This window comes from Psammomys obesus, unplaced genomic scaffold (genome assembly GCF_907164565.1).
Source record: "Psammomys obesus unplaced genomic scaffold, mPsaObe1.curated_primary_1811, whole genome shotgun sequence".
NCBI classification, from domain to species: Eukaryota; Metazoa; Chordata; class Mammalia; order Rodentia; family Muridae; genus Psammomys; species Psammomys obesus.
In genome coordinates this window covers 17992329-18013849 of record NW_026596095.1, presented here as the reverse complement: position 1 = coordinate 18013849, position 21521 = coordinate 17992329, and the positions used below count along the sequence as shown (strand labels likewise).

Sequence of the window (21521 nt, the reverse complement as noted above, 5' to 3'; positions counted from 1 at the left end):
ACATGCCTGGCACTTGGGGGATAAAAGTCTCTATCTTTGATGGAGCCCCAAGATAAAGAGCAATCACTTTCCCACCTGTTACAGCACTGGTGTTTTCTTGAGTTTTCTGTACGTTGAAAACCCTCTCCCTCCCCAGTCAGGGTAGGAGGTTGGTGGTGACATTTACTGGTGTTCATCGGCAAAGGGCCACCACTTATCTGGTCTTACTGTCTTTACTGCAGTCCACTGGTGTGAGCTCAGAGTGCTAGACCCTCCCCTTTAGAATGTAATTTGGTGATTGTGGCTAAGACTGAAATTTTAATCAGGAAGTCCCTTTTCAGTTTACCTCAGCCAAGGGGGACACTGAGTGAGCCAAGCAGTGCAGTGAATCAAGCAACAAGCATATCCTCTATTAGGGTCAGTTTTGTGGCCATTTGGCAGTTATGTATCTGGCCAAGGCCAGCAATCAATTTACAGTGTCACACGATCCTTCATGTTGTAAATGCTGTCAGAATGTGTTACCAATATTTGAGTTAAATATTCCATAACCTGCAAGTTCAGCAGACAGCTCAAAAAGCCTTCTCTCGACTTACTGAATATTCTACAATGAGGTAGACGGGAAATCTAAGGCACATTCCAATGTATAACAATAGAATGTTTTTAGAAAGCAGAATGTACAAAAAGAATAACTCCTTCAGCATGGCTTCTGGTCACTAATTCCACCCATTTCTCTAGCTCTCATTAGACAAAGAAGTTTAAACAAGAGCCTACCTTTTGTCCTGGAGGCCCCAGAGGTCCCTAAAAGAGAAAACAAAACAATTCAATTAACATAATAATACTGCCATTTTAGCTTAGGTGACCAGCCAACCAATGATCCTATTCAACAACCAACAAGGCAGCCTATTCTGTGAGGTTTCCTTTGCTGTACTAAAATATGCCAAAAAGGAAAATTCTCAGTTGGAAATACAAAATGGGTTGTGTGTGTGTGTGTGTGTATAAATTTCTTGAAAACCATTAGCTACATACAATAGGGATCTGATTTTTCTTTTAGAAAGAAAATGCTTGGGTGTACCAGTGCACTTGTTTCTTGATATACCTATCAATCTGTCAAATCGGCCTCACTTGGAGGACTGCTAGAAGCAGTTGGAATGCAATACCATTCCCTAGAAAACGGACACATCACATGGTACCTCTATCAATAAGCCTCTGGGAAGCAGGCTTGCAAGGAAGGCACCGCAGAGAAGCACGTTGTGTTTTATTCTTAGGAAATGTAGCCAGTTGACCTGCACAAAACCTTGTTTGCAAACTAGAGGAGGCTACAGCTGCAGGCAGCACCTGGTGTGCACCTGAGAAAGGGAACAGGAAGGTTGCCAGCTGTTGTCAGACTGCAACTGGAGAGGCAGGCCAAATACAGTGTTTACTGAGATGAAGGGGAATATTTACTTAGAAAATGCAAATGTGACAGTTAGGAAATTAAGCAGTTCTTCAACCACAAAGCCAGTGTCAGGATCTCTTGGCTTAATCTAAATTAAGGCAAGGAAAAGAACACAGAGCTACAACGGTATTTATGATTCTTTAGGCTATTTTTTAAATAAAGATATCAGGCATTCTTTTTAACCCCTCAAGAAACGTACTTGATTTGGGTGAGTTTAGTGACTCTATAGATGCTACTATTTCAGAAAAGCTCTTTGGTCCATCACACTGCCCTACAGGCTTATTTTCATTGTGGGGCATTTCTGTTAGTCAGCATCTGACACTCATACTCTGTAACGTGACATGAAACATGAGCATGATCATTAGGGGAAGAATGGGCCATGAATTAAAAACAAAAACAAAAACAAAAACAAAAACAAAAAAACCAACACTAAATAGACACAGTGTTTAGAAACACCCAGAGAACCTGTTCCCCACTGCTGTTTTGAACAGCCCTCACAGGAAGACTCATTTCCTCTATAATCAGCCTTGGGTTATTGAATGTGTGTTGTATCATATCAACTTTTATTTCTCCTTGACTTTGTCATGCAGCCAGAACCACCGACTGTGTTTTTAATAGGTTCGCTATCTGCGTATCTGTGGGCATCCTCCCATCATCTTGCTCCCTGTTTGAAAGTTTTCCATTTCAGATTTTGCAAAGAAAAATAGAGCATCAGATGTAAATCCCCTCCAGATCAGGTCTCTCATCCACCCAAGTGCACAAGGACCTCAGAGGGAGAAGAGCCCCTCCTCCTCGTAAGGCCAGTTCATCAGGTAGACTCTGGAATCCATCCTTGCCTCCCTCTGGGGGGGGGGGGACTTTTCCAATCAATTACCCCTGGATCTCTATCAGCCTGCTTTTCTCCACCAGCTCTTTCCTGTTAGCGCATAAACATGTTTAATCATTTCCTCACTTCTGTAAATTGTTTGGGAAATGAATGTCAACGCTAAGCAAGGACAGAAGTTCCAAGCTGTGATAGGGGATCTGAGAAGGAAGAAAAAAAGCCTTGGGTTTATCATCATCCAGGATTCCATCTTCTCAAGTGTCTCCTGAGTGTTTCCCTTCCTGACACACTGAGCTTAGAAAGGAAATTCTAGGATGAGGAGTGCATTTTTTCAGTGTTTAGACGAAGGATGTATATGTTTAATTCACGAAGGTTGCGTCGTTTCCATTGTAAATGTAACTTTGCCACTTGAAAAAACATCGTTCAATAAAACTAGGTATTCTATTATTTCAAAGGAAAAAATAAGAGAATTTTACATCAAGTATTTTAGATGGAGACTACCATCCATGGCATTTCCAATTTGGTCTTTGTTTAATGGTCATATTAAATCAGAGATTTAGAAAGACTAATCACATAAAATTAGTCAAGCATAATTTAATGCAATCTTTAAAAAAAAAATCAAATAACCAAAGAAATTAAATATATTTTCTCTTCAGTTTAGGAAACCAGTGTTACTTTTGTAAACTCATAAAGCAGTTTTTTTTTAAAAAAAAGATTTGCCATTAATTTTGAATTATGAATACATGTCTTATAGATTATTTGCAAATCTACTGCCAAGATATTCTCAGTTACCAGAAATGTACATATAATTCTTAAATCTCACTGCAGGAAAAATGGTAGGGAGCCAAACATCATCTGTTACCAGAAGGGAATCAGGAGTAAAGTTGAAAACAAGGGGCAGACATACTTTTGAGTAAATATACAAACATTTGTGCATACACACTCACACACACACAACAAGCACACACATGTACACCTCAGTTTATTGCACTAAAGATTTTTCTTATGTATGTTTTAAATATATTTAAATTGATGACACTGTTTTATATCTGTGGCAATGCAGTAATTAAATATAAACTTATAGCTTAAGGTTCCCTTTTAAAAAATCAATTTTGAAATTAAGGCATGTTGTTACCAGCTAGTTAAGACATGTGCATTTGATTAGCCTTGTTTCTGGTACAAATGTAGACTTATAAAGTAACAGGCAATACTATGGAATCATTCATTAGCTTAGCTAATCTTTTAAAAAGATATTGAGTGTGTGTGTGTGTGTGTGTGAATGTGGATACATGCATTCTATGATGTGTGTGTGGAAGTGAGAGGAAACTTGGAGGATTCCTTTCTCTCCTTAAGGCTGTTAGGTTTGCGTACCAAGCGCTCTTACCGGGCTGGGCCTACTTCCTGACCCAACTTGTCAAATCTTAAACTTATGCTTTCAGCCTGAATAATGGCTTGGATGAAGGATGCCGTAAGTGCACTATTTACTAGTGAACCTCACACTTCTTTTTATTACTAAAATTCAGATTCCAGTAGTTTAAGACTTCTGTAGTTCCATTTAGTGTTGTGTTAATAATTTAGTCCATTTGAATAAAACAGTTATCAAAAGAGAGTTATAGTCCATTTTGTCCAGTTTTCTTAGCACAGTGTTTCTTCTTGGACACTTTTCTTGGGAAGTGAGTTTATACTTTGAGTACTTTTTGCATACAACCAAAATGGAAATTTAATTTTTCAAAATAATCCTTCTATGTTTTAAAATGATAAAATTTGGCATATGTAGATTACCAACATGTTAAGGTATATTTCTTTAAGAAACATCAATCATACTTTGAACTTTAAAATATCCTCACATCAATATAGATTTTGAATGATATAGAATACATGGTTTTCATTGAAGAAGTCTGTGAGGCAGAAATAGCTTTATTTAAAGGAAAGAGCTGGAGAGATGGCTCAGAGGTTAAGAGCACTGGCTGCTCTTCCAAAAGTCCAGAGTTCAATTCCCAGCAACTACGTGGTGGCTTTCCACCATCTGTAATAAGATCTGGTGCCGGCAAACATGCAGACAGAACATTGTATACATAATAAATAAATAAATAAATCTTAAAAAAATAAAAAAACCCAAAAAGTCAATGAGTAGTGCTTATTATCATTAATGTACACCTAACATCATTTTCATGATCTGCCAGAAAATATCACAGAGAATTATGCAAAACAAAGCTTAGACAGAAGCTTATAAGCAAGAATATACTTGACTGTTCCTGTTTTCTCCAACTCTGCTAAATTCCACTCTAATGAGTATACATAATGTTCAGTATTCAGTGAGCAAATAAGTTTAAGAAATACAATAGTTCCCAAAGAAGTTGTTATCTTTGACCAAAAGCATGTCAGGCCTGTGAGCCCCTTGACTCTCCCTACCTGGGTCCATCGGCATAGAATCTGTGAACATTATTGTCATGTTACATGTTATTGTAAAAGCTATTCCCTTTTCCGCTGTGATTTTTATTACTCATGCGGAACAGCTGATCCATAGTAAATCGTTCAGTGAATCGTGTTTTCATCCACTCATTTATCTACTTACGTAATAATTAAGTGCATACTTGAGCGCCAGGCAATGAAACAGGTGCTGAGGAGACAATGGTGAACAAAATAGGGCATGACCACATGCCCTCCTGGACTTTACATTCCAGTCAACAAACCTCGTCAGGAAATGAGCACTGGTGCAAAGAGTGGGCTGGGGAATGGGGAACTTAGCGGAAGTAGACGTTTTAGACTAGCAGCTTTGTGAAGACTCTCTGATAACCTGGCTCTTGACTAGAGCTTCGTCAGGCAGACCGTATGCCTGTTGAGTGAGAAGAATGTCAGTGGAAAGGAGACAGGCGCAAAGGCTAAAAGTGAGGAGCATGTAAAATTTCAGGGAACACGTGTGGATGGTTGGCAGGTGTTGGAAGGAGAGAGGAAAATGGATAGGGAAGGTAGATTGAAATCACATGAGCTGGTCAGCCCTTAGAATGTGCTTACTTTGACTATGATAAAAATTATGGAAATGACTAAAGGAATACATATAGCCAATTCTTTTTCCTTAAACCTTAAGCAATAGTGTCTCAAGATAGTAATGACATAATTTGCTTTACTCCATTGCTCGCTTGAGTCATGTCAGTGCTACTGGCTTATTACAGTAGTTTCCCAGACTACCGGAGTTATTAAATTCCTCCCAAGTGATTTCATTCCATAGTTTCTACAGAAAATAAAGCAAAAATTATCTTAGCTACGCTGTACCATGTATGGTATATGTACATCAGCTTAAGCTCTCTAATGCAGTTCCGGAAGTCACATGGACAGTGGACAGAATTATCTATCTAAAAGAATCTTCAAAGCAGGCAGCCAAGAAATGAATGATTCTACGAACATCACCTATTGGTCATAGTTCCTAGTTTATATACATAAAAAAAAACATTTTCTTTGATAAATCGCTGTTTGGGAAAAAAATGAATTTTTCTGACCCTACACACATGAGCACAGATTTGACTAAGGTATTAATTGCTTAAACAGGATGCTGAGTTGCTAGACGATGTGCTTTAGGGTGCCTCTTGGGAGATGTTTTAAAGCAAGTTCTGGTTGCCTGCTATTAGGAAATGATGTAGGGGGTGGACACAGTTCCTGTTCTGTCCCTGATGACTAACAGTAAAATCCAAAGCTCTGGAAGCTGCTGGTCATTGCTGGATATAAGAATATACAATCAGCTTCTGTAGCAGAAAAAAAAAAAAAAAAAAAAAAGGGATGTGTGTGGAGACGGGGTGAGGGAAAGATGGAAGCCCAAAGTATTAAACCATTTCAAAGGACTTTCTTTTAACCGAAAAGTTTTTCCTTGATTTAATAAAAGTCATCCAAAATAAAGGAAATATTTTTCAAAGTTGATTCCAATGGAAAGAATGATGGGATGTGTATCATATGTAATCATAAAACATGAGCACTGGACTTTCTCAATTGTTTGGTGTTACAGAAGTTCATCACAAGTTTTGGAAAGATATTAACCTGGTTAAATATATCACAGGATCACAAAACAGCTAATATTAGTTTATAAAGAAGAAACACACAAGGGCAGTTTGTCTGACTTAAGAATGCTCTTTTAAGATTTGATTTTGTAGTCCTCAATCTCCAACTTGAAGGCTAAGAGACAGAAATTCTATCTACCATGGATGTCTGGAGTAGAATTCAACTTAATGACGTACAAGATTTGGAGTTTATTGTTTCAGCATGGGAAAGCACCAAGACAGAGACTGTTGGGAAAAGTGTAGGATGCAGGCACTGCTGCTACTGATGCTTGGCTTGGTACCTTCCATGCCAAGCCAATGAGTCAGTAGTTCTGGAGTTACTAGGAAAGAATGCTGGAATGAAAGTGCTCCATCTCAGCGCTACATAGACCAAGTCTTTCATGGACCCTGTCTTCAGCCATACTTGTTTATATTCCCGTGCAGTTCATTTTCTCCTACCAGCCTTTATCTCAATTTCTTAATCACTCTTCCAGGATTCAGTGTCACGACTCACACCCTTTGTGGGACTTTTCCAAGATGCCTAGACAAACCTCATTTTTTGTTACATGCCAATATCTTTCAACTGACTATACTTTAATACACTTATATATTAAAATTCACTTGACTTAGTAGAAGCAGCCTCACATTTTACAGCTTTGGCACTTGAAGTGGTGTTTATCATAAATAATTACCAAATAAATCAAAATACAATAAATTAAAATTTTCTATTTACTAGATATTATAATTTTAACACTGAAAATATAACACCACTAGCTGGAAAGAGTCCTCAGCTTGGAAGTAATTGTTTCTATTTAAATATTTAGGATTTTTGTTTCTGTAACATCTTTCTCTAATAACTCCCACTATTTGAAAAAAATTCCTCTAAAACTCACAGTTTGTCAGTGAGATGGCTTGGCATCACACATGTTCGTAAGCACTTTGTGGAACAAGGTCTAATTAGCAGTCAATTTTAAAAAGAGCAAATGTTTTCTGACTGCCACATCTCGTGTATTGACTTATGGGGAAATATTAAACCAGGGCAACTCATTTACTGGTATTTCTCAAAAGCATGAGGCTGTGACCTTTTGAAGGGAGGTTTCTTGCAGCTCAGGAAATTAAATGGGTGATACATTTTTCTCATCGCTTGAAAAAACCAGAACCTGAGATGAAAAATGGGGCATTAAATAGCACAAACAGATTAAAGACAGACCTAGACATTTAGGCATCTACACTATCAAGTTCCAGAGCAGGGACTTCATGGTCACCAGATACCCACTGCTAAATTAGCTCACTCCATCCCTTCTAAATAGTTAATAAATTGATTCTTGGTGCTGAACCCAAAGTGGAAATGACCCTCAAGGAAAGAAAAATTAACAGGTTCCTCTGCCCTCTGTGATTACACAGCTTCCATTGAATGCCATGGAGATTCATGGTTTGTGACAGCCTCTCATGCCACATGGCATTAAGAAAAAAAAAAAAAAAGTCTGTGTGGAGGGGAGTCTACACTCTTTCCCTATATAAAATCAACAACTCGGGGAAAGGCTTCCCCTAGAATCTATGTATCCTGTCACTCTCAGATGTCTTAAACTTAAAAGCATAATATAGACTCGTGTGTTGAGGCCTTTTTTTTTCTGTCTAGGAAGGGCAGTGAGTGCTGCCTAGTGGAAGGTTTGGTGATGATGGAAACATTCTGCATTGCTTAATCCCACAGGGGAGCCATCAGCCCCACATGGCTGTTGAGCAGCAGAAATGTTCCTAGAGTAGTTTTCATAAATGAAGCTTTAATCCTGATTTACTGAAATGGATTTTTGAAGCCTTCACACGTAGTTAATAGGCATCGCATTGGACACCATGGATTTAGACTGTGAAACCCATGAGGCTGAAATCAAATGGAGCAGGGTCCAGTGTGGTTCTGCTGCTGTCTTCCCTTACACTTTGGGCACATTACTTAGGTTACTTTCTCTTTTTATCTGTGAAGCAATAGGCTAGAAATAGATATCATTACTTTCCCACCATCCTCATGAAAACTGATCTTTTCATCATGCTGCTCATGAGCACATACACACTCTAAATAATCTGTAGGACATGGGTAAAAAGAAAAAATTATGGGAGAGAAAAGACAATCTGAAGAATACCAGTTGGGTTTATCATATTTAATTCTACCCCTGTAAGACAAGAGGCAATTTGAGAAAAAAAAAATAAGCTTAGAACCTTAGGTCTCAGAACCTTATTATTACAAATACCATTACAAACAGTGGCATTATTCATACTATTTAGTCATTCAATTTAATAAACATTCTAACTACAGCAACCAGAGTAAGATGGTGTATGCATTATGGAAATGGAGCAGACAGCCATAACAGCGTGAGGGAATGTGGAAGTGTGTGTGTGGCATTTTCTTAAAGGAGCTGATAAAAGCAGATTACTCCCCTCAGACACAGGAAGCCCTAGACCCGAGCGGTCTCATAGTTAAAAATCTGTGAGTCTAAAGGAACAAGCCCTCCTGAACTGTGATAAGGATACAAAAAGCCCTGGGTTTTTCTGCATTTGTGACTTTAGCTCACTTTGAAGACAGCAGCCCTCCTTCCTCCATTTCTTTCTATTCTGAAGGAGCCACATCACTGGTGAACACAGCAGCAAATCAGAACACAGGACAATGCCATGATGTGTTAGTTACTTTCTTCATTGCTATGTGTCGATACCTCAGAAGAGACAACCTAAGGAAGGGCTGGCTCACTTTCTGGGGGTGGGGGGATGGGGTGGTTGAAGTTCATCAGTGTGAGGAGCGGAGCTTGGCATCAGAGCTACCCACAAATCTCAGCGGAGCAGGAAGCAGAGCAATGAGGGATACTGATAACCTGTTGGCTTTCTTCTTGAGCTCAAGAGATGGTACCAGCCATATTCAGCATGGGTCTTTCCTACTGACTTAAACCTCCCTGTTAGTGCCTTCACAACACCCTCCAAAGGAGGGCTTTACTAATGCTTCAATGGTGTTTCTTAACTGGGGAAAGTTATCAATCAAAATTAAGCAACATACATGGCTATTCTACGGGATGTGCATGGAGTTATAGCATGCGAGTTGAGGAGAACACGAGTCTTATAGAGTCAATTACATAAAGGGGAACAGTGGCTGAAGCCATGGAAGAGAAAAAAAAAATAGCCCAGGGGCTAGGGAAGGGCTGGCCACAGCTTTCCTCTTGCTGGCATATTCGGATTTTGAACTTTTAGAAGCATACAATTTCTGGATTTCAGTTTTACAAATCACCACGAGAATAAGGTAGAACATGTTCAATAGTTCATTATATTGGTTTGTAAATTGTTAGTATTCGTACACTCTTCATAAAAATTTTCTTTTGTCTAAAAATTTTAAGAAGCCCAGATGGATGGCATTTGCATTTATTTATAAGGTATTCTATACAATGAAGAAACATAAGCTACATCTGTACATTTAATGGAAAATGTAAGATGTAGAGCTTTAAGGGCATTTGTAGCTCTCAGTAGCACCATGTTCTTTAAATGGTGCCTCTAAGTCCTAGATATTTTATTTTGTTCAATATTTTATTTTGTTCAATTGGGTTTTCTTTAACATAGAGCTATTCACAGCCTTGAAGTCATTAAAGAAAAACAAAATCAAAATGACTCTGGTCATCTACTGAGACTTTTAAACTCTCTGTACTCCAGTTGGTGGTTGAGATGCCCTTTTGTTACCCTTTACACTAATGCATTCTTAGATGCTCCTAGAGAAGTCTGTGCACATAGGAACTGACAGAGAGCCCCTTGGGCTACAGGAAGGGCCAGTAGGGTCACGGCAGATAAAGAACCTATCACTTGTCTGTTTTCTCTTGACTATTTGGAAAACAATACATCACCAACTAGGTTTTTCAAGACAGGACTTCTCTGTGTAGCCTTGGCTGTCCTAGACTCTCTTTCTAGACCAGGCTAGTCTCAAACTCACAAGAGATCCTCCTGCCTCTGCCTCCAAAGTGCTGGTATTACAGACATGTACCACCATGCCTGGCCCTGTAATGATGTATTTATAAATAAAACTAAAACAAACTAAAGTTAACTACAGATTGCTCAAACTGCCCAAATTTCATTTTAATGGGCAATTTTTTTTTCTGAATTCTTAGATGTCATGGGAGCTCAATGAGTAAAATATATTTTTAATGATAAAGAAAGTGAAGAATAACTGAGTTATAAAGTTTGCAGACAAACTGGGTGAAAAACAGGAAGGAATAAAGAGTTTCAGAATAGGGGCATGAAGGAGCCTAAGAAATCTCAGATGTAGACACTTTCAATTAAAACATAGCATCCAGGAATCTAAGTTTACTTTCTATTGCTATGATAAAACACCAAGGACAAAATCAAGCTGGGGGGAAAAGGGTTTGTTTAGCCTATCATGAAGCAAAGTCAGCACAGGCACTCAGGCAGAAACCTGCAGGTAGCAACTGAAGCAGGAACCATGGAGGAATGCTCTTTACTGACTTGTTCGGCTTGCTTTTTATAACGCCCATGACCCTTTGCAGGTGTAGCACCATCCACGGTGGGCTGGGTCCTCCACACCGATCCCATCATCAATAAAGAAAATGCCCCACAGACTTGCTCATAGGCCGTAGAAGCATTGTCTCAAGTGAGGTTCCCTCTTCCCAGGTGACTCCAACTGTGTCAAGTTGGGCCAAAGCAAAGCAGCACCATCAGGAGACAGGCAGGGGCTAGCATGCAGTAAAAAATGCCATTCACCTTTCAAGTTGCTAAGAACTTCTTCACTTGTCAAAGAAAACAGAACCAGTTAAGGGTGCCTACAGGAAAGGTGCCTTGGAATATAATTGTAATAACGGTGTAGGGCAGGCTTGGAGATCTGGACACGGCCTGGGCTCTGATTCAACCCGAGCACTCCCAGTTGTGGCCAGCCCTTAGCTGTGCTCTTGTGTCTGGTTTTATGGTATACTACGTGTCGGGGGAGGTGTCTGCTCTTATTTATATATAGTTATTATTTTTTTTGTAAGTTCCAGATTCTGTCTTTTAAAATCTCCCCCGAAATTCTCAGAGAGCCCAAAGGGCACATTTACAGAAGAGATGCTGAGAAGCATTCAAGGCAAGCAGGCCTGCGTGAGCTTCAGGCTTTCCCTCTTATTGTATCATGTATGCTGTTAATCTGCAGATGATTACTGCGCAGTATAATGATCCACGCTGGATTATGAAAACCAAATCCCTACCTGACATACTCATAAACAGTTCTGGAGGCTGGTTTTAGCTTGCTCCTCTCATCATTTGAGACATATGAAATTCGTAATGATCCTCCATTGTATCATTAGAGCCTACATCTGAACAAGCGCAGCTGAGCAACTCAAATCAATGGGGGATATGCAGATGGGAAAAGAGCAGCGCTATCCACTGTGCTTTGTTGGAGCTGGTAGATGAGAAGTAACGTCATGGAAAATTGATAATGTGATGTGACATTCAGAAGGCTCAGTGACAACAACAAAGAGAGGAGAAGCAGTAGGACTCCCAATGGCAGTATTGATATGCTATAATGTCACTGAAGAAGCCATTCTTCTCTAGCTTTTCCAGAGCCTTTCTGAATGGGCTGCTTATGCTGCTTGACATTTGCCTCAAGAGGGAATCTACTCATCCACGGAATTCTTTGTGGTTTGCGGAGCATTTCATGTCAGGACTTCACTTGCTGCTCATAAGGCAACAAGATACTTGGAATAGCAATTGCTATCCATAGTCGATGGATCTGTACACATGATGGTACACATTAAGTGCTTTCAAGATGAGCACCTACCAGACTTCTGGGCTAAAACACTGTGAGTGTGAGCGCCTGCATGTGTACGTGCACATAAACACACACACACACACACACACACACACACACACACACACGAAAGAAAAACTGCACAAAAGATCGTTCCTCCTAAAAACGAGCATTATAATGCTGGCTATGGCGCCACATTCTTATAATACAGAATTCAGGAGGCCAGATTGAAGCCAGCCTCAGTTACAAAGCGATTTCCAGGCCAGCCTGGAAGATGACAAGCTGGCTCTCAAAAATCTCAGGCCCAAACAAATCAAAACAAACAAAAATTCAAATAGCCAGTATACTTTTTTTTTTTTTGAAATGGGTTAAAACGCACGAGAATTATTCATGTTAATTGACAAGTATAATGTATACAAATTCAGTTTGCTGAGAAAAGGAATTAAGGGGTTTTATGTTGCTTTACACAAAGACCCTGAGAAGGACTGTAGAAAAGAACCAAATTCTCCTGTAATTTTAAAATAAGTTGATTCATGAATATCTGATTAATCTTAAAAAAAGACAACAACTTTCATGAATACATATGTTACACAAGTCCAAGCTGTATGGAGAATGAAGAGCAATAATAACACTCATACGCAGTTCTCATTACATGTTTTAAGGAGATTTCCACTAATTTATTGCATTTGTCTCTGGCCACCTTTTAAAGCAGGCAAAGACAGTGTTATTTTTTTCTGAACGGAAGAGAAATCTAGAGGTTAAGTGACTTGCCCAAGGTCAGACAGGCACTCATTCATTCACTGCTCTGAGTGATGTAGTTTTAACGGGGTAATAGAGGAAGTAATGTTCTTCCTCCTATTTTTTTTTTGAACAGCTGTGAAGGCTATTAAAACAGAAGTAGATGATCTCACAAATACAATGCTGAATGAAGGAATCCAGACACAAATGTGGACATACTGTACGAGTCAATTAGTATAAAATTCAAATGCAGACAAAACTAACTCATGATGACACAAGTCAGAATGTTGGCCATCTTAGGAGTTAGGATGAGGGGGAGGGCACAGAAAATTTCTAGCTATTGGCTTGACTTGTACATTAGTTAAACTCATCTAATGATCACTGAGATGTGCTTTAGGATTTAACCTCTTTACATATTGAAGAAATGTCCACTCAAAGGAGCAATTTACACCTTCAAAAGAGATCATCTATAAATGCATTTTAGAAGAGCATTAAGCTCACAGATCCTTGGGACATTTGTGACTTAATTTACGTTTCTTGGCTGCATCTAGAAAATGAGACATGAACTCATCTGAAGACTGTAAAGAAAGACAAAAAGATTTATAGGAAATATGGCCAATGTTTATCTGCATTTGAGAAGGTTAATATATGAGATGGGAAATGGAAACATAGTACAATAACTCTGTATTTCATTTAGGGCTAGGCAAGACACTTATTTTTAATGATTTTTCAGGAATGGAAACAGCTTAGTGGAGTAGGTACTTGGCCTAATAAGGCCCTGGTCCTATCTCTGGAACTCCAAGAACATAGAAAAAAATAGAACAAGAAGTTGCAGGAAAGTGAGATTATGTATTGTTTGTATAATCTGTCCCAGAGAACACAGTTTTCTAAAACACCCGTTTAACTTAGGAATAGATATATTTAGGACGTGGTGCTGAGTGCCAAGGTGGGAAGCGGAAACCAATGATAAGTCTGACCAGACTTGTAGTACATGAGCGCTTCTGAGGATACCAACTAGATTTTGATGGACGAGTAACTAAAATGAGAAGAAGATTTTGAGGATTTCTCAGGATCAGAATTATAGGTATTTACAACAATTCCAAACCGTATAGCCTACTTTTTCAAGAATTCTTTTGCTCAGATTCTGCACACCATGAATTAATACTGTCTGTCAATCCCTCCATGCACGTGCTACTGATGATGTTTTATAATTTTTTTTAAAATGTATAGCAAAAAGTAATCTAAACCAAATCTATTTTATAAGCCACAGATAGAATAATTTTCATGTGGTGGGTGAGGTTTGGTCCCACAGTATTTTCTTTCCACCAATGATCAGTAATACTTGCAGAGTGTCTGGTCTTCAGTACTGTATTATAGAAGGCTTCTCCTGCATCAGGAAACCTTTACTCTCTTGCCCATTTGCATGCTTACTTTAGTTTTTAGCCAGTTGTTATGCTTCTGTATAGTAGTTTTCATAGGCATGTAGTAAGAATGCCTACAGCTGATAAACACCTTCAGCAAAGTGGCTGAATACAAAATTAACTCAAAAAAATCAGTAGCCCTCCTGTATATAAAAGACATATGGGCTGGGAAAGAAATTAGGGAAACAACACCCTTCACAATAGCCACAAATGACATAAGTACCTTGGTGTAACTTTAACCAAGTCAAAGACTTGTATGAAAAAAAAAAAAAAAAAAAAAAAAAAACAACTTCAAGTCTCTGAAGAAAGAAATAGAAGAAGATATCAGAAGATGGAAAGATTGCCCATGCTCATGGCTTGGCAGGATTAACATAGTAAAAATGGCCATCTTACCAAAAGCAATCTACAGATTCAATGCAATCCTCATGGAATTACCAACACAATTCTTTATAGACCTGGAAAGAAAAATTCTCAACTTCATATGGAATAACAAGAAACCCAGAATAGCTAAAACAATCCTCTACAACAAAAGATCTTCTGGAGGTATCTCCATCCCTGACCTCAAGATGAATTAAAGAGTAACAACAATAAAAACTTCATGGTACTGGCATAGAAACAGATTGATGGATCAATGGAATTGAAAAGAAGACCAAGAAATAAACCCACACACCTACAGACACCTGATTTTTGACAAAGATGCCAAAACCATACAATGGAAAAACGATAGCATCTTCAATAAATGGTGCTGGTCTAACTGGATATCTACATATAGAAAAATGCAAATAGATCTATACTTACCACCCTGCACAAAACTAAAGTCCACGTGGATCAAAGACCTCAACATAAAACCAGACACACTAAAACTGTTAGAAGAAAAACTGAGGAAGAGTCTTAAACTCGCTGGCATAGGAGACAACTTCCTGAACAGAACACCAACAGCATAGGCTCTAAGATCAATAATCAACAAATGGGGCCTCATGAAACTGAAAAGCTTCTATAAAGCAAAGGACATTGTCATCAGAACAAAATGATAGCCTACAGACTGGGAAAGGATCTTCATCAACCCTATATCTGACAGAGGGCTGATATTCAGAACATATAAAGAACTAAAGAAGTTAAACAGCAACAAATCAAGTAATCCAATTTAAAAAATGGGGTATAGAACTAAACAGAAAACTTTCAATAGAGGAATATCAAATGACAGAGAAACACTTAAAGAAATGTTCAGCCTCCTTAGTCATCAGGGAGATGCAAATCAAAATGACCCTGAGATCTCACTTTACACCCATCAGAATGCCTAAGATCAAAAACTCAAGTGACAACACATGCTGGAGAGGATGTGGAGAAAGGGGAACCCTCCTCCATTGTTGTTGGGAATGTAAACTTGTACAACCACTTTGGAAATCAATCTGGTGCTTTCTCAGACAATTAGGAATAGTGCTACCTCAAGATCCGTTTATATCACTTCTAGGCATATATCCAAAGATACTCAAGTACACAGTAAGGACATTTGCTCAACTATGTTTGTAGCAGCTTTACCTGTAATAGCCAGAAGCTGGAAATAACCCAGATGGCCCTCAACTGAGGAATGGACATAGAAATTGTGGTACATTTACACAATGGAATACTATGCAGCAATAAAAAAACAAGGAAATCATGAAATTTACAGGCAAATGGTGGGAACTAGAAAAGATCATCCTGAGTTAGGTATCCCAGAAGCAGAAAGATACACATGGTACATACTCACTTATAAGTGAATATTAGACATATAATATAGGATAAATATACTAAAATCTGTACATCTAAAGAAGCTAATCAAGAAGAAGGACACTGGGTAAGATGATCAATCCTCATTCAGAAAGGCAAATGGGATAGCCCTTGGAAGAGGGAGAAAACTGGGAACAGGATGGAAGCCTACCACAGAGGGCCTCTGAAAGACTCTACCTAGAAGGCTATCGAAGCAGATGCTGAGACTCATGGCTAAACTTTGGGCAGAGTGAAGGGAATCTTATGAAAGAAGGGGGAGATGAAAGACCTGGAGGGGACAGGAACTCCACAAGGAGAGCAACAGAACCAAAAAATCTGGGCCCATGGGTCTTTTCTGAGACTGATCCTCCAACCAAGGACCATGCATGGAGATAACCTAGAACCCCTGCCCAGATGTAGCCCATGGCAGCTCGGTCTCCAAGTAGGTTCCCTAGAAAGGGGGCCAGGGACTGTCTTGACATGAATTCAGTGGCTGGCTCTTTGATCACCTCCCCCTGAAGTGGGAGGCAGTCTTATCAGGCCACAGAGAAAGACAATGCAGCCAGTCCTGATGAGACATGACAGGCTAGGGTCAGATGGAAGGGAGGAAGACTTCCCCTATCAGTGGACTGGGGAGGGGCATGTGAGGAGAAGAGGGAGGGAGGGTAGGATTGGGAGGAAATAAGAAAGGGGGCTATAGCTGGGATACAAAGTGAATAAATTGCAATAAAAAATAAATTAAGGAAAAAAGAATTCTTAAAGTAAGTTTTATACCCAGGCTATCTGCAAGATGTGAGCATGGATACTCAAACTTGATTGGCTCCCTCATTCTTCATCCCTGGGGGGTGGGGGTGGGTGCCTGAGCCATACTCTGACATTTGGGTAACAGGGGGATCATCCAATTTTCCCCAAATAATTTTCAAAAAATCATACAGCAGATTAGAACGACAGCCTGAGAAAAAGAGGTGGAGAGAGACAGTTGAAGATGTACTCTTTAGGACTCAGCAAGCTGATGTGACTTTTATATACTGACAAAGGATCAACAAGTCACCAGGAACTGGGACTTTTGTGTTCACACAAATTCACACAACATCATTTCACTATGTAATTCTGTTTCTGCTGAGTGGCAGAAATCCCAAATTTCTCTCTGGGTAAAACCCTTTGGCGAAGAAGTATTTAAGTAATTAAGTAAACAACCCCAGCTCTTTATAGCACTGTACAGGTTTGGTGTGTAAACTCCAGGCATCTCCTTGGCCCCTCAGCATCCTGCCCTAGAGTCACAGGCTCCTGTGGCTATGCTAGCTCGGGCTCTGAACTCAGGTCTTCATGATCTTGTCCACTGAATGCTCTCTCGCCAGCCTAACATGTTTCTTTTAGAACTAATGGGCACATCCCCAAAGTTAACCTCTGCTAACACTGCATTGCTTATGTCAGATCCTCTGACCTTCTATAGCATCTTTTCTCCCGGGATCTTCCCATCTGGACTCTCTCCACCCCATTGTTCATATGGATATGTAGTTGTGGTGGTTTGAATAAGAAGGGCTCCCATGAGCTCATGTATATGAATGCTCAGAACTCTTTGATAGGATTAGAAGGATAGGAGGTGTGGCCTTGTTGGAGGAAGAAGTGTGTCACTGGGGGTGGGCTTTGAAACCTTAGGGCAGGCCCATTCTGCTTTCTTTGAATCAGGACATAAAACTCTGCTACTTCTCCAGCACCATGCTGCCTGTTTGCCACCCTACGACATGGACTAAGCCTCTCAAAGTGTAAGCAAGCCCCAGTTAAACTGTTTCCTTTATAAGAGTTGTTGTGGTCATGGTGTCTCTTCATAGACACAGAACAGCGGCTAAGGTAGTGGTCATGTGATCCTTAGCATGTAGTAAGTAGGGCGTGCTATTTTCTAACTTTCATAAATTATTCTCTGTTATGGGCCATACAAAAAGATTGATTACTCACACACAAACCTGATCACAATTTTTAATAACCTGTCTTTCTATTAATTTTATTAAGAGAATAAACTGAGATACGTACCATCAAGCCTTGTTCTCCTGGTTTTCCTGGTTCACCCTTTAAAAAAACATTAATGATAACAAGTAGTTAGAAAGTATTAAAAAAATTTCAGTTATCTTCTCTTTCCCAATATTGCTTGCTCATGTGAACAAGTACTGTTTTCTTTGTTCAAGTAGAATATAAACATATCACAAAGAGCTGATAGCTTCTCTTTGACTGTCATCTTAGAAGCATTTCAGAATTTAATAAAATTAGTCTAGATCCTCATGTGCTCCCCATGCTGACACAAAGACAGAACTCATGCAGGCCTGAGAGTCACTCTCTCCACAGCCTTAAGTAGCAAAATTGAGCAGGGGCTAATGTTGTTCCTTTGCATTAGTCAGAGCTGAAGTAACATGCTTATTAGAGCTGACAGAGAATATTCTGCTGTTTCACATGGCTCTGTTTTACAATGATCAGGTTCATATGGAACGTACTGTTGTGTTTTACTGTCACACCATAATGGCAGCCTCTGGGTACTGGTTTACAGGGATCTGGGCCTGTAATTCTAATATACGTAGATGGTGCTAGTCTTTCATAAATGAGTATTTTTCCAGATCACATTAAAAATAATTGTTTTTATTTGGGGTGAGTGTTTTGCCTGCATTTAAGTGTGTGTACCCTGTGCACGGTCCCCCACACAGACCAGAAGAGCATACTAGCCCTCCTGAAACTGAAGTTTACAGGTAAATGTGAACAACCATGTGCTGGGAGCCAGAGCAGCAAGTGATCCTGACTACCGAGACATCTCCCTAGCACCCAGCTCACTTTTATACTATCTTTTTTTTTTTTCCAGCAGTTATGATAACATATGCAAGTTACCTCTGAGACCATTTTAAAAAGTCAGACCTATTTGTGGAGTTCTTTAGCTTATCTGGCCTTTGTGTAAAGGGTCACCATTGCCAGATGTTGACATCTGGTGTCATCTCAATTACTGTCCACCCTGATTTTTGAGGTGGGGCCCTTCCCTGAACTGGATGTCACTGACTTGTCTAGACTGGCTGGCTAGCAATCACCAGGGACCTTCTTGCCTGTGATGGGATTATAAACCTAGCCTGCTGTGCTCAGCATTGGTGTGGATGCCTGGGCTTGAACTCTGGTGTTCATGCTTGTGTGACATTTCCTGATGAGCCATTTCTCCAGCTCCCTTACCTTTGTCTCCTAATAGTAACTTCTGGCATAAATTTGTTTCTGCTATAATATATAATATTTGATGATCTATCCACTTTTTAGCAATACTATGTTAGACTATCATATTTCTTTGTTTTGTTTTAAAAATAAGTTGTCACACTATTCTCTCGACTGTTAGAACTCACTGTTTATCCCATCCTGGTTTTGTTTTATACTTCTTTTAAAGAATATTTATTTTATGTGTACATGCATTTTCCATGCATGTGTGTCCCTGTACTATGCGTGTGCAGTGTCCTCTGAAGACAGAAGACATGTCGGGTCCCTGGAACTGGAGTTACAGATGGTTGTGAGCTTCCACGTGGATGCTGGGAATCAAACTCAGGTTCTGTGGAAGAGCAGCCAGTGCTCTTAACTGCTGAGCCATCTCATGTTGATCTTGAATTCACAGTATCCTTCCTGGCTCTGCCTCCTGAGAGCTGGCACCACAGGAACGAGCCAAGATGCCTATTATGTTTAACTGGCTATTTGAAGTCAGCCACCGTGATGACTACTTGTCAATGAAAGCTGTCAATACCCCCGAAGCTATGGGGGGGGGGGCTCTCTTCAGCAGCATCAATCTGAGAAAATGTCATACATGAAGCAGACAGGTTTAGGCTGAAATTTGCCACCTTCACATGTTCAGGGAAAGCAGGAAGGAGAAGAAGAAGAAGGAGGAAGAGGAGGAAGAGGAGGAGGAGGAGGAGGAGGAGGAGGAGGAGGAAGAAGAAGAAGAAGAAGAAGAAGGAGAAGAAGTTGGGTCAGCTCCTAATTTCATGTGAGCAAGCACACAACATTCAGAAAGGGAACTGTAGAGGTGATGACAGCAAAAAGGGAGAAAATGCTCTGTCTCCTCCCACATGGAATAATTCTCAGAAAAACAATACAAAGACATGCGTGTTAAAAAAAGCAGCGACAATATACAATAACATAACCAGCTATGGCTCAGTTTAATTTTTTTTCCCCTTGCTTTTATTTTCAAGCATTTCTATTTTGTTAGAAAATATTTTCATCGTTACCTTGGAACTAGAAAAATCACTAATGAAAACAATTTAGGCAACACATTAAATGAAATTTAACTCAGTAATAAACCTTAAAGTCTAGCCCTGGAGCACAATGTCCACCGAGGCCATTTTTATCTCGTCCAGATAGTTCTTTAAATCGCTGAGCTGCATGTACCAACTCGTACCGTTTAGCACTGTCCCACGTGTTTGCTATTGATATGACTAATTTTAGTACTGGGGTCATTTTTAAGCGGTTTCTGTTAGACAAGTCGCAGATGAAAATATGAAGTGATAAATGCGGTCACACCCTCTGAGGCTAAAGTCATTAATTTTATTGTTCTTATTAGCACTCTTAGCCAAGTCGTTTGCAGGCAATCGAATATTGGTAAGCTCCACTTGCCTTCTCTAGCAGTGTGTGTGTGTGTGGGGGGGGCTTTACTGTCTGTGCTATTGGCCTTTAAGGAAACAGTTTCACTATCTGGATTTCTTTTTCTAACTGATATCCCACTTCATCCATAAAGGCAGCAGAATACCCAGCAGCAGGCAGTGTACAGTCACGACTGGGTATTTCTCACTCTGACCTTCCCAGTGCCGACCTAAGATCCATGGAGGTGCTGTTGGCAGGTCTCTGGCCCCTCTTGGCTGAGCAGTGAGGGGAAATACCGCGGAGGTGCCCTGTAACGCTCTCCACTCCTCCTCCCCCAGCTCTCCCTTGTCACCTGGTCTCTTGGCCCTACAGTACCTTGCCACCTGTTCCATCGCACTCCTTACCTCTTAACCGCGAACAAAACTTTGGAGAACAATCCAGGAAGAAACTTACGGGTACTCCTGGCATCCCTCGGGGGCCATCCTTCCCTGTGTCCCCAGGCGGGCCTCTTGGACCAGGAGGACCTGGAGGTCCTGGAGGCCCTGCCTGTCCTTGGTCACCCTGGAATGGAGGGAGGGAATGAACCAACAATAATCATGAGCAATTAATATTCAGGTTCTATTTCAGCACTCTAAATTCATATCATCCAATCGACATTTAAGTTTGAAGAACTGGCCACCATAAATGTGAAGACTGCTGGCACTCTACCTGCCAGCAAGGAGCAAACGTTTATTGCGGGACAGCCAAACAGATGCTATGACACTAAAGCAGCTCTCATTCCAGCAGCGCAGCTCCCAGAGTGCACTGTCTATTACTATATCCAGAGCCATATAAAGCCCTTGTGTAACCGTAACTATGGCAATGCTCTGTTGGTCCTATTTACCCCCATCAATGGGTGGCTGCATTTTCAGCATGAAGACATATTTATACACAGAATCTAAGATTAAGCATGATGGGCTCCTTCTCTATTCCATAATAAATACATAATTTTTTTTCAGAGCTAGAG

At 40.0% G+C, this 21521-nt stretch overlaps 1 protein-coding gene across 1 annotated transcript in view; it reads right to left on the bottom strand.

Annotated features, from left to right (window-relative positions):
- Col25a1 (collagen type XXV alpha 1 chain) overlaps window positions 1-21521 on the bottom strand; it is a 410134-nt gene that overhangs the window by 95912 nt on the left and 292701 nt on the right. Inside the window, exons 9-11 of the mRNA XM_055628339.1 lie at window positions 20969-21076; window positions 17960-17995; window positions 751-777 (exon numbers count right to left, since the gene is read on the bottom strand). Coding sequence (XP_055484314.1) covers window positions 751-777; window positions 17960-17995; window positions 20969-21076 — 171 coding nt within the window. The remainder of the gene's footprint in view (window positions 1-750; window positions 778-17959; window positions 17996-20968; window positions 21077-21521) is intronic.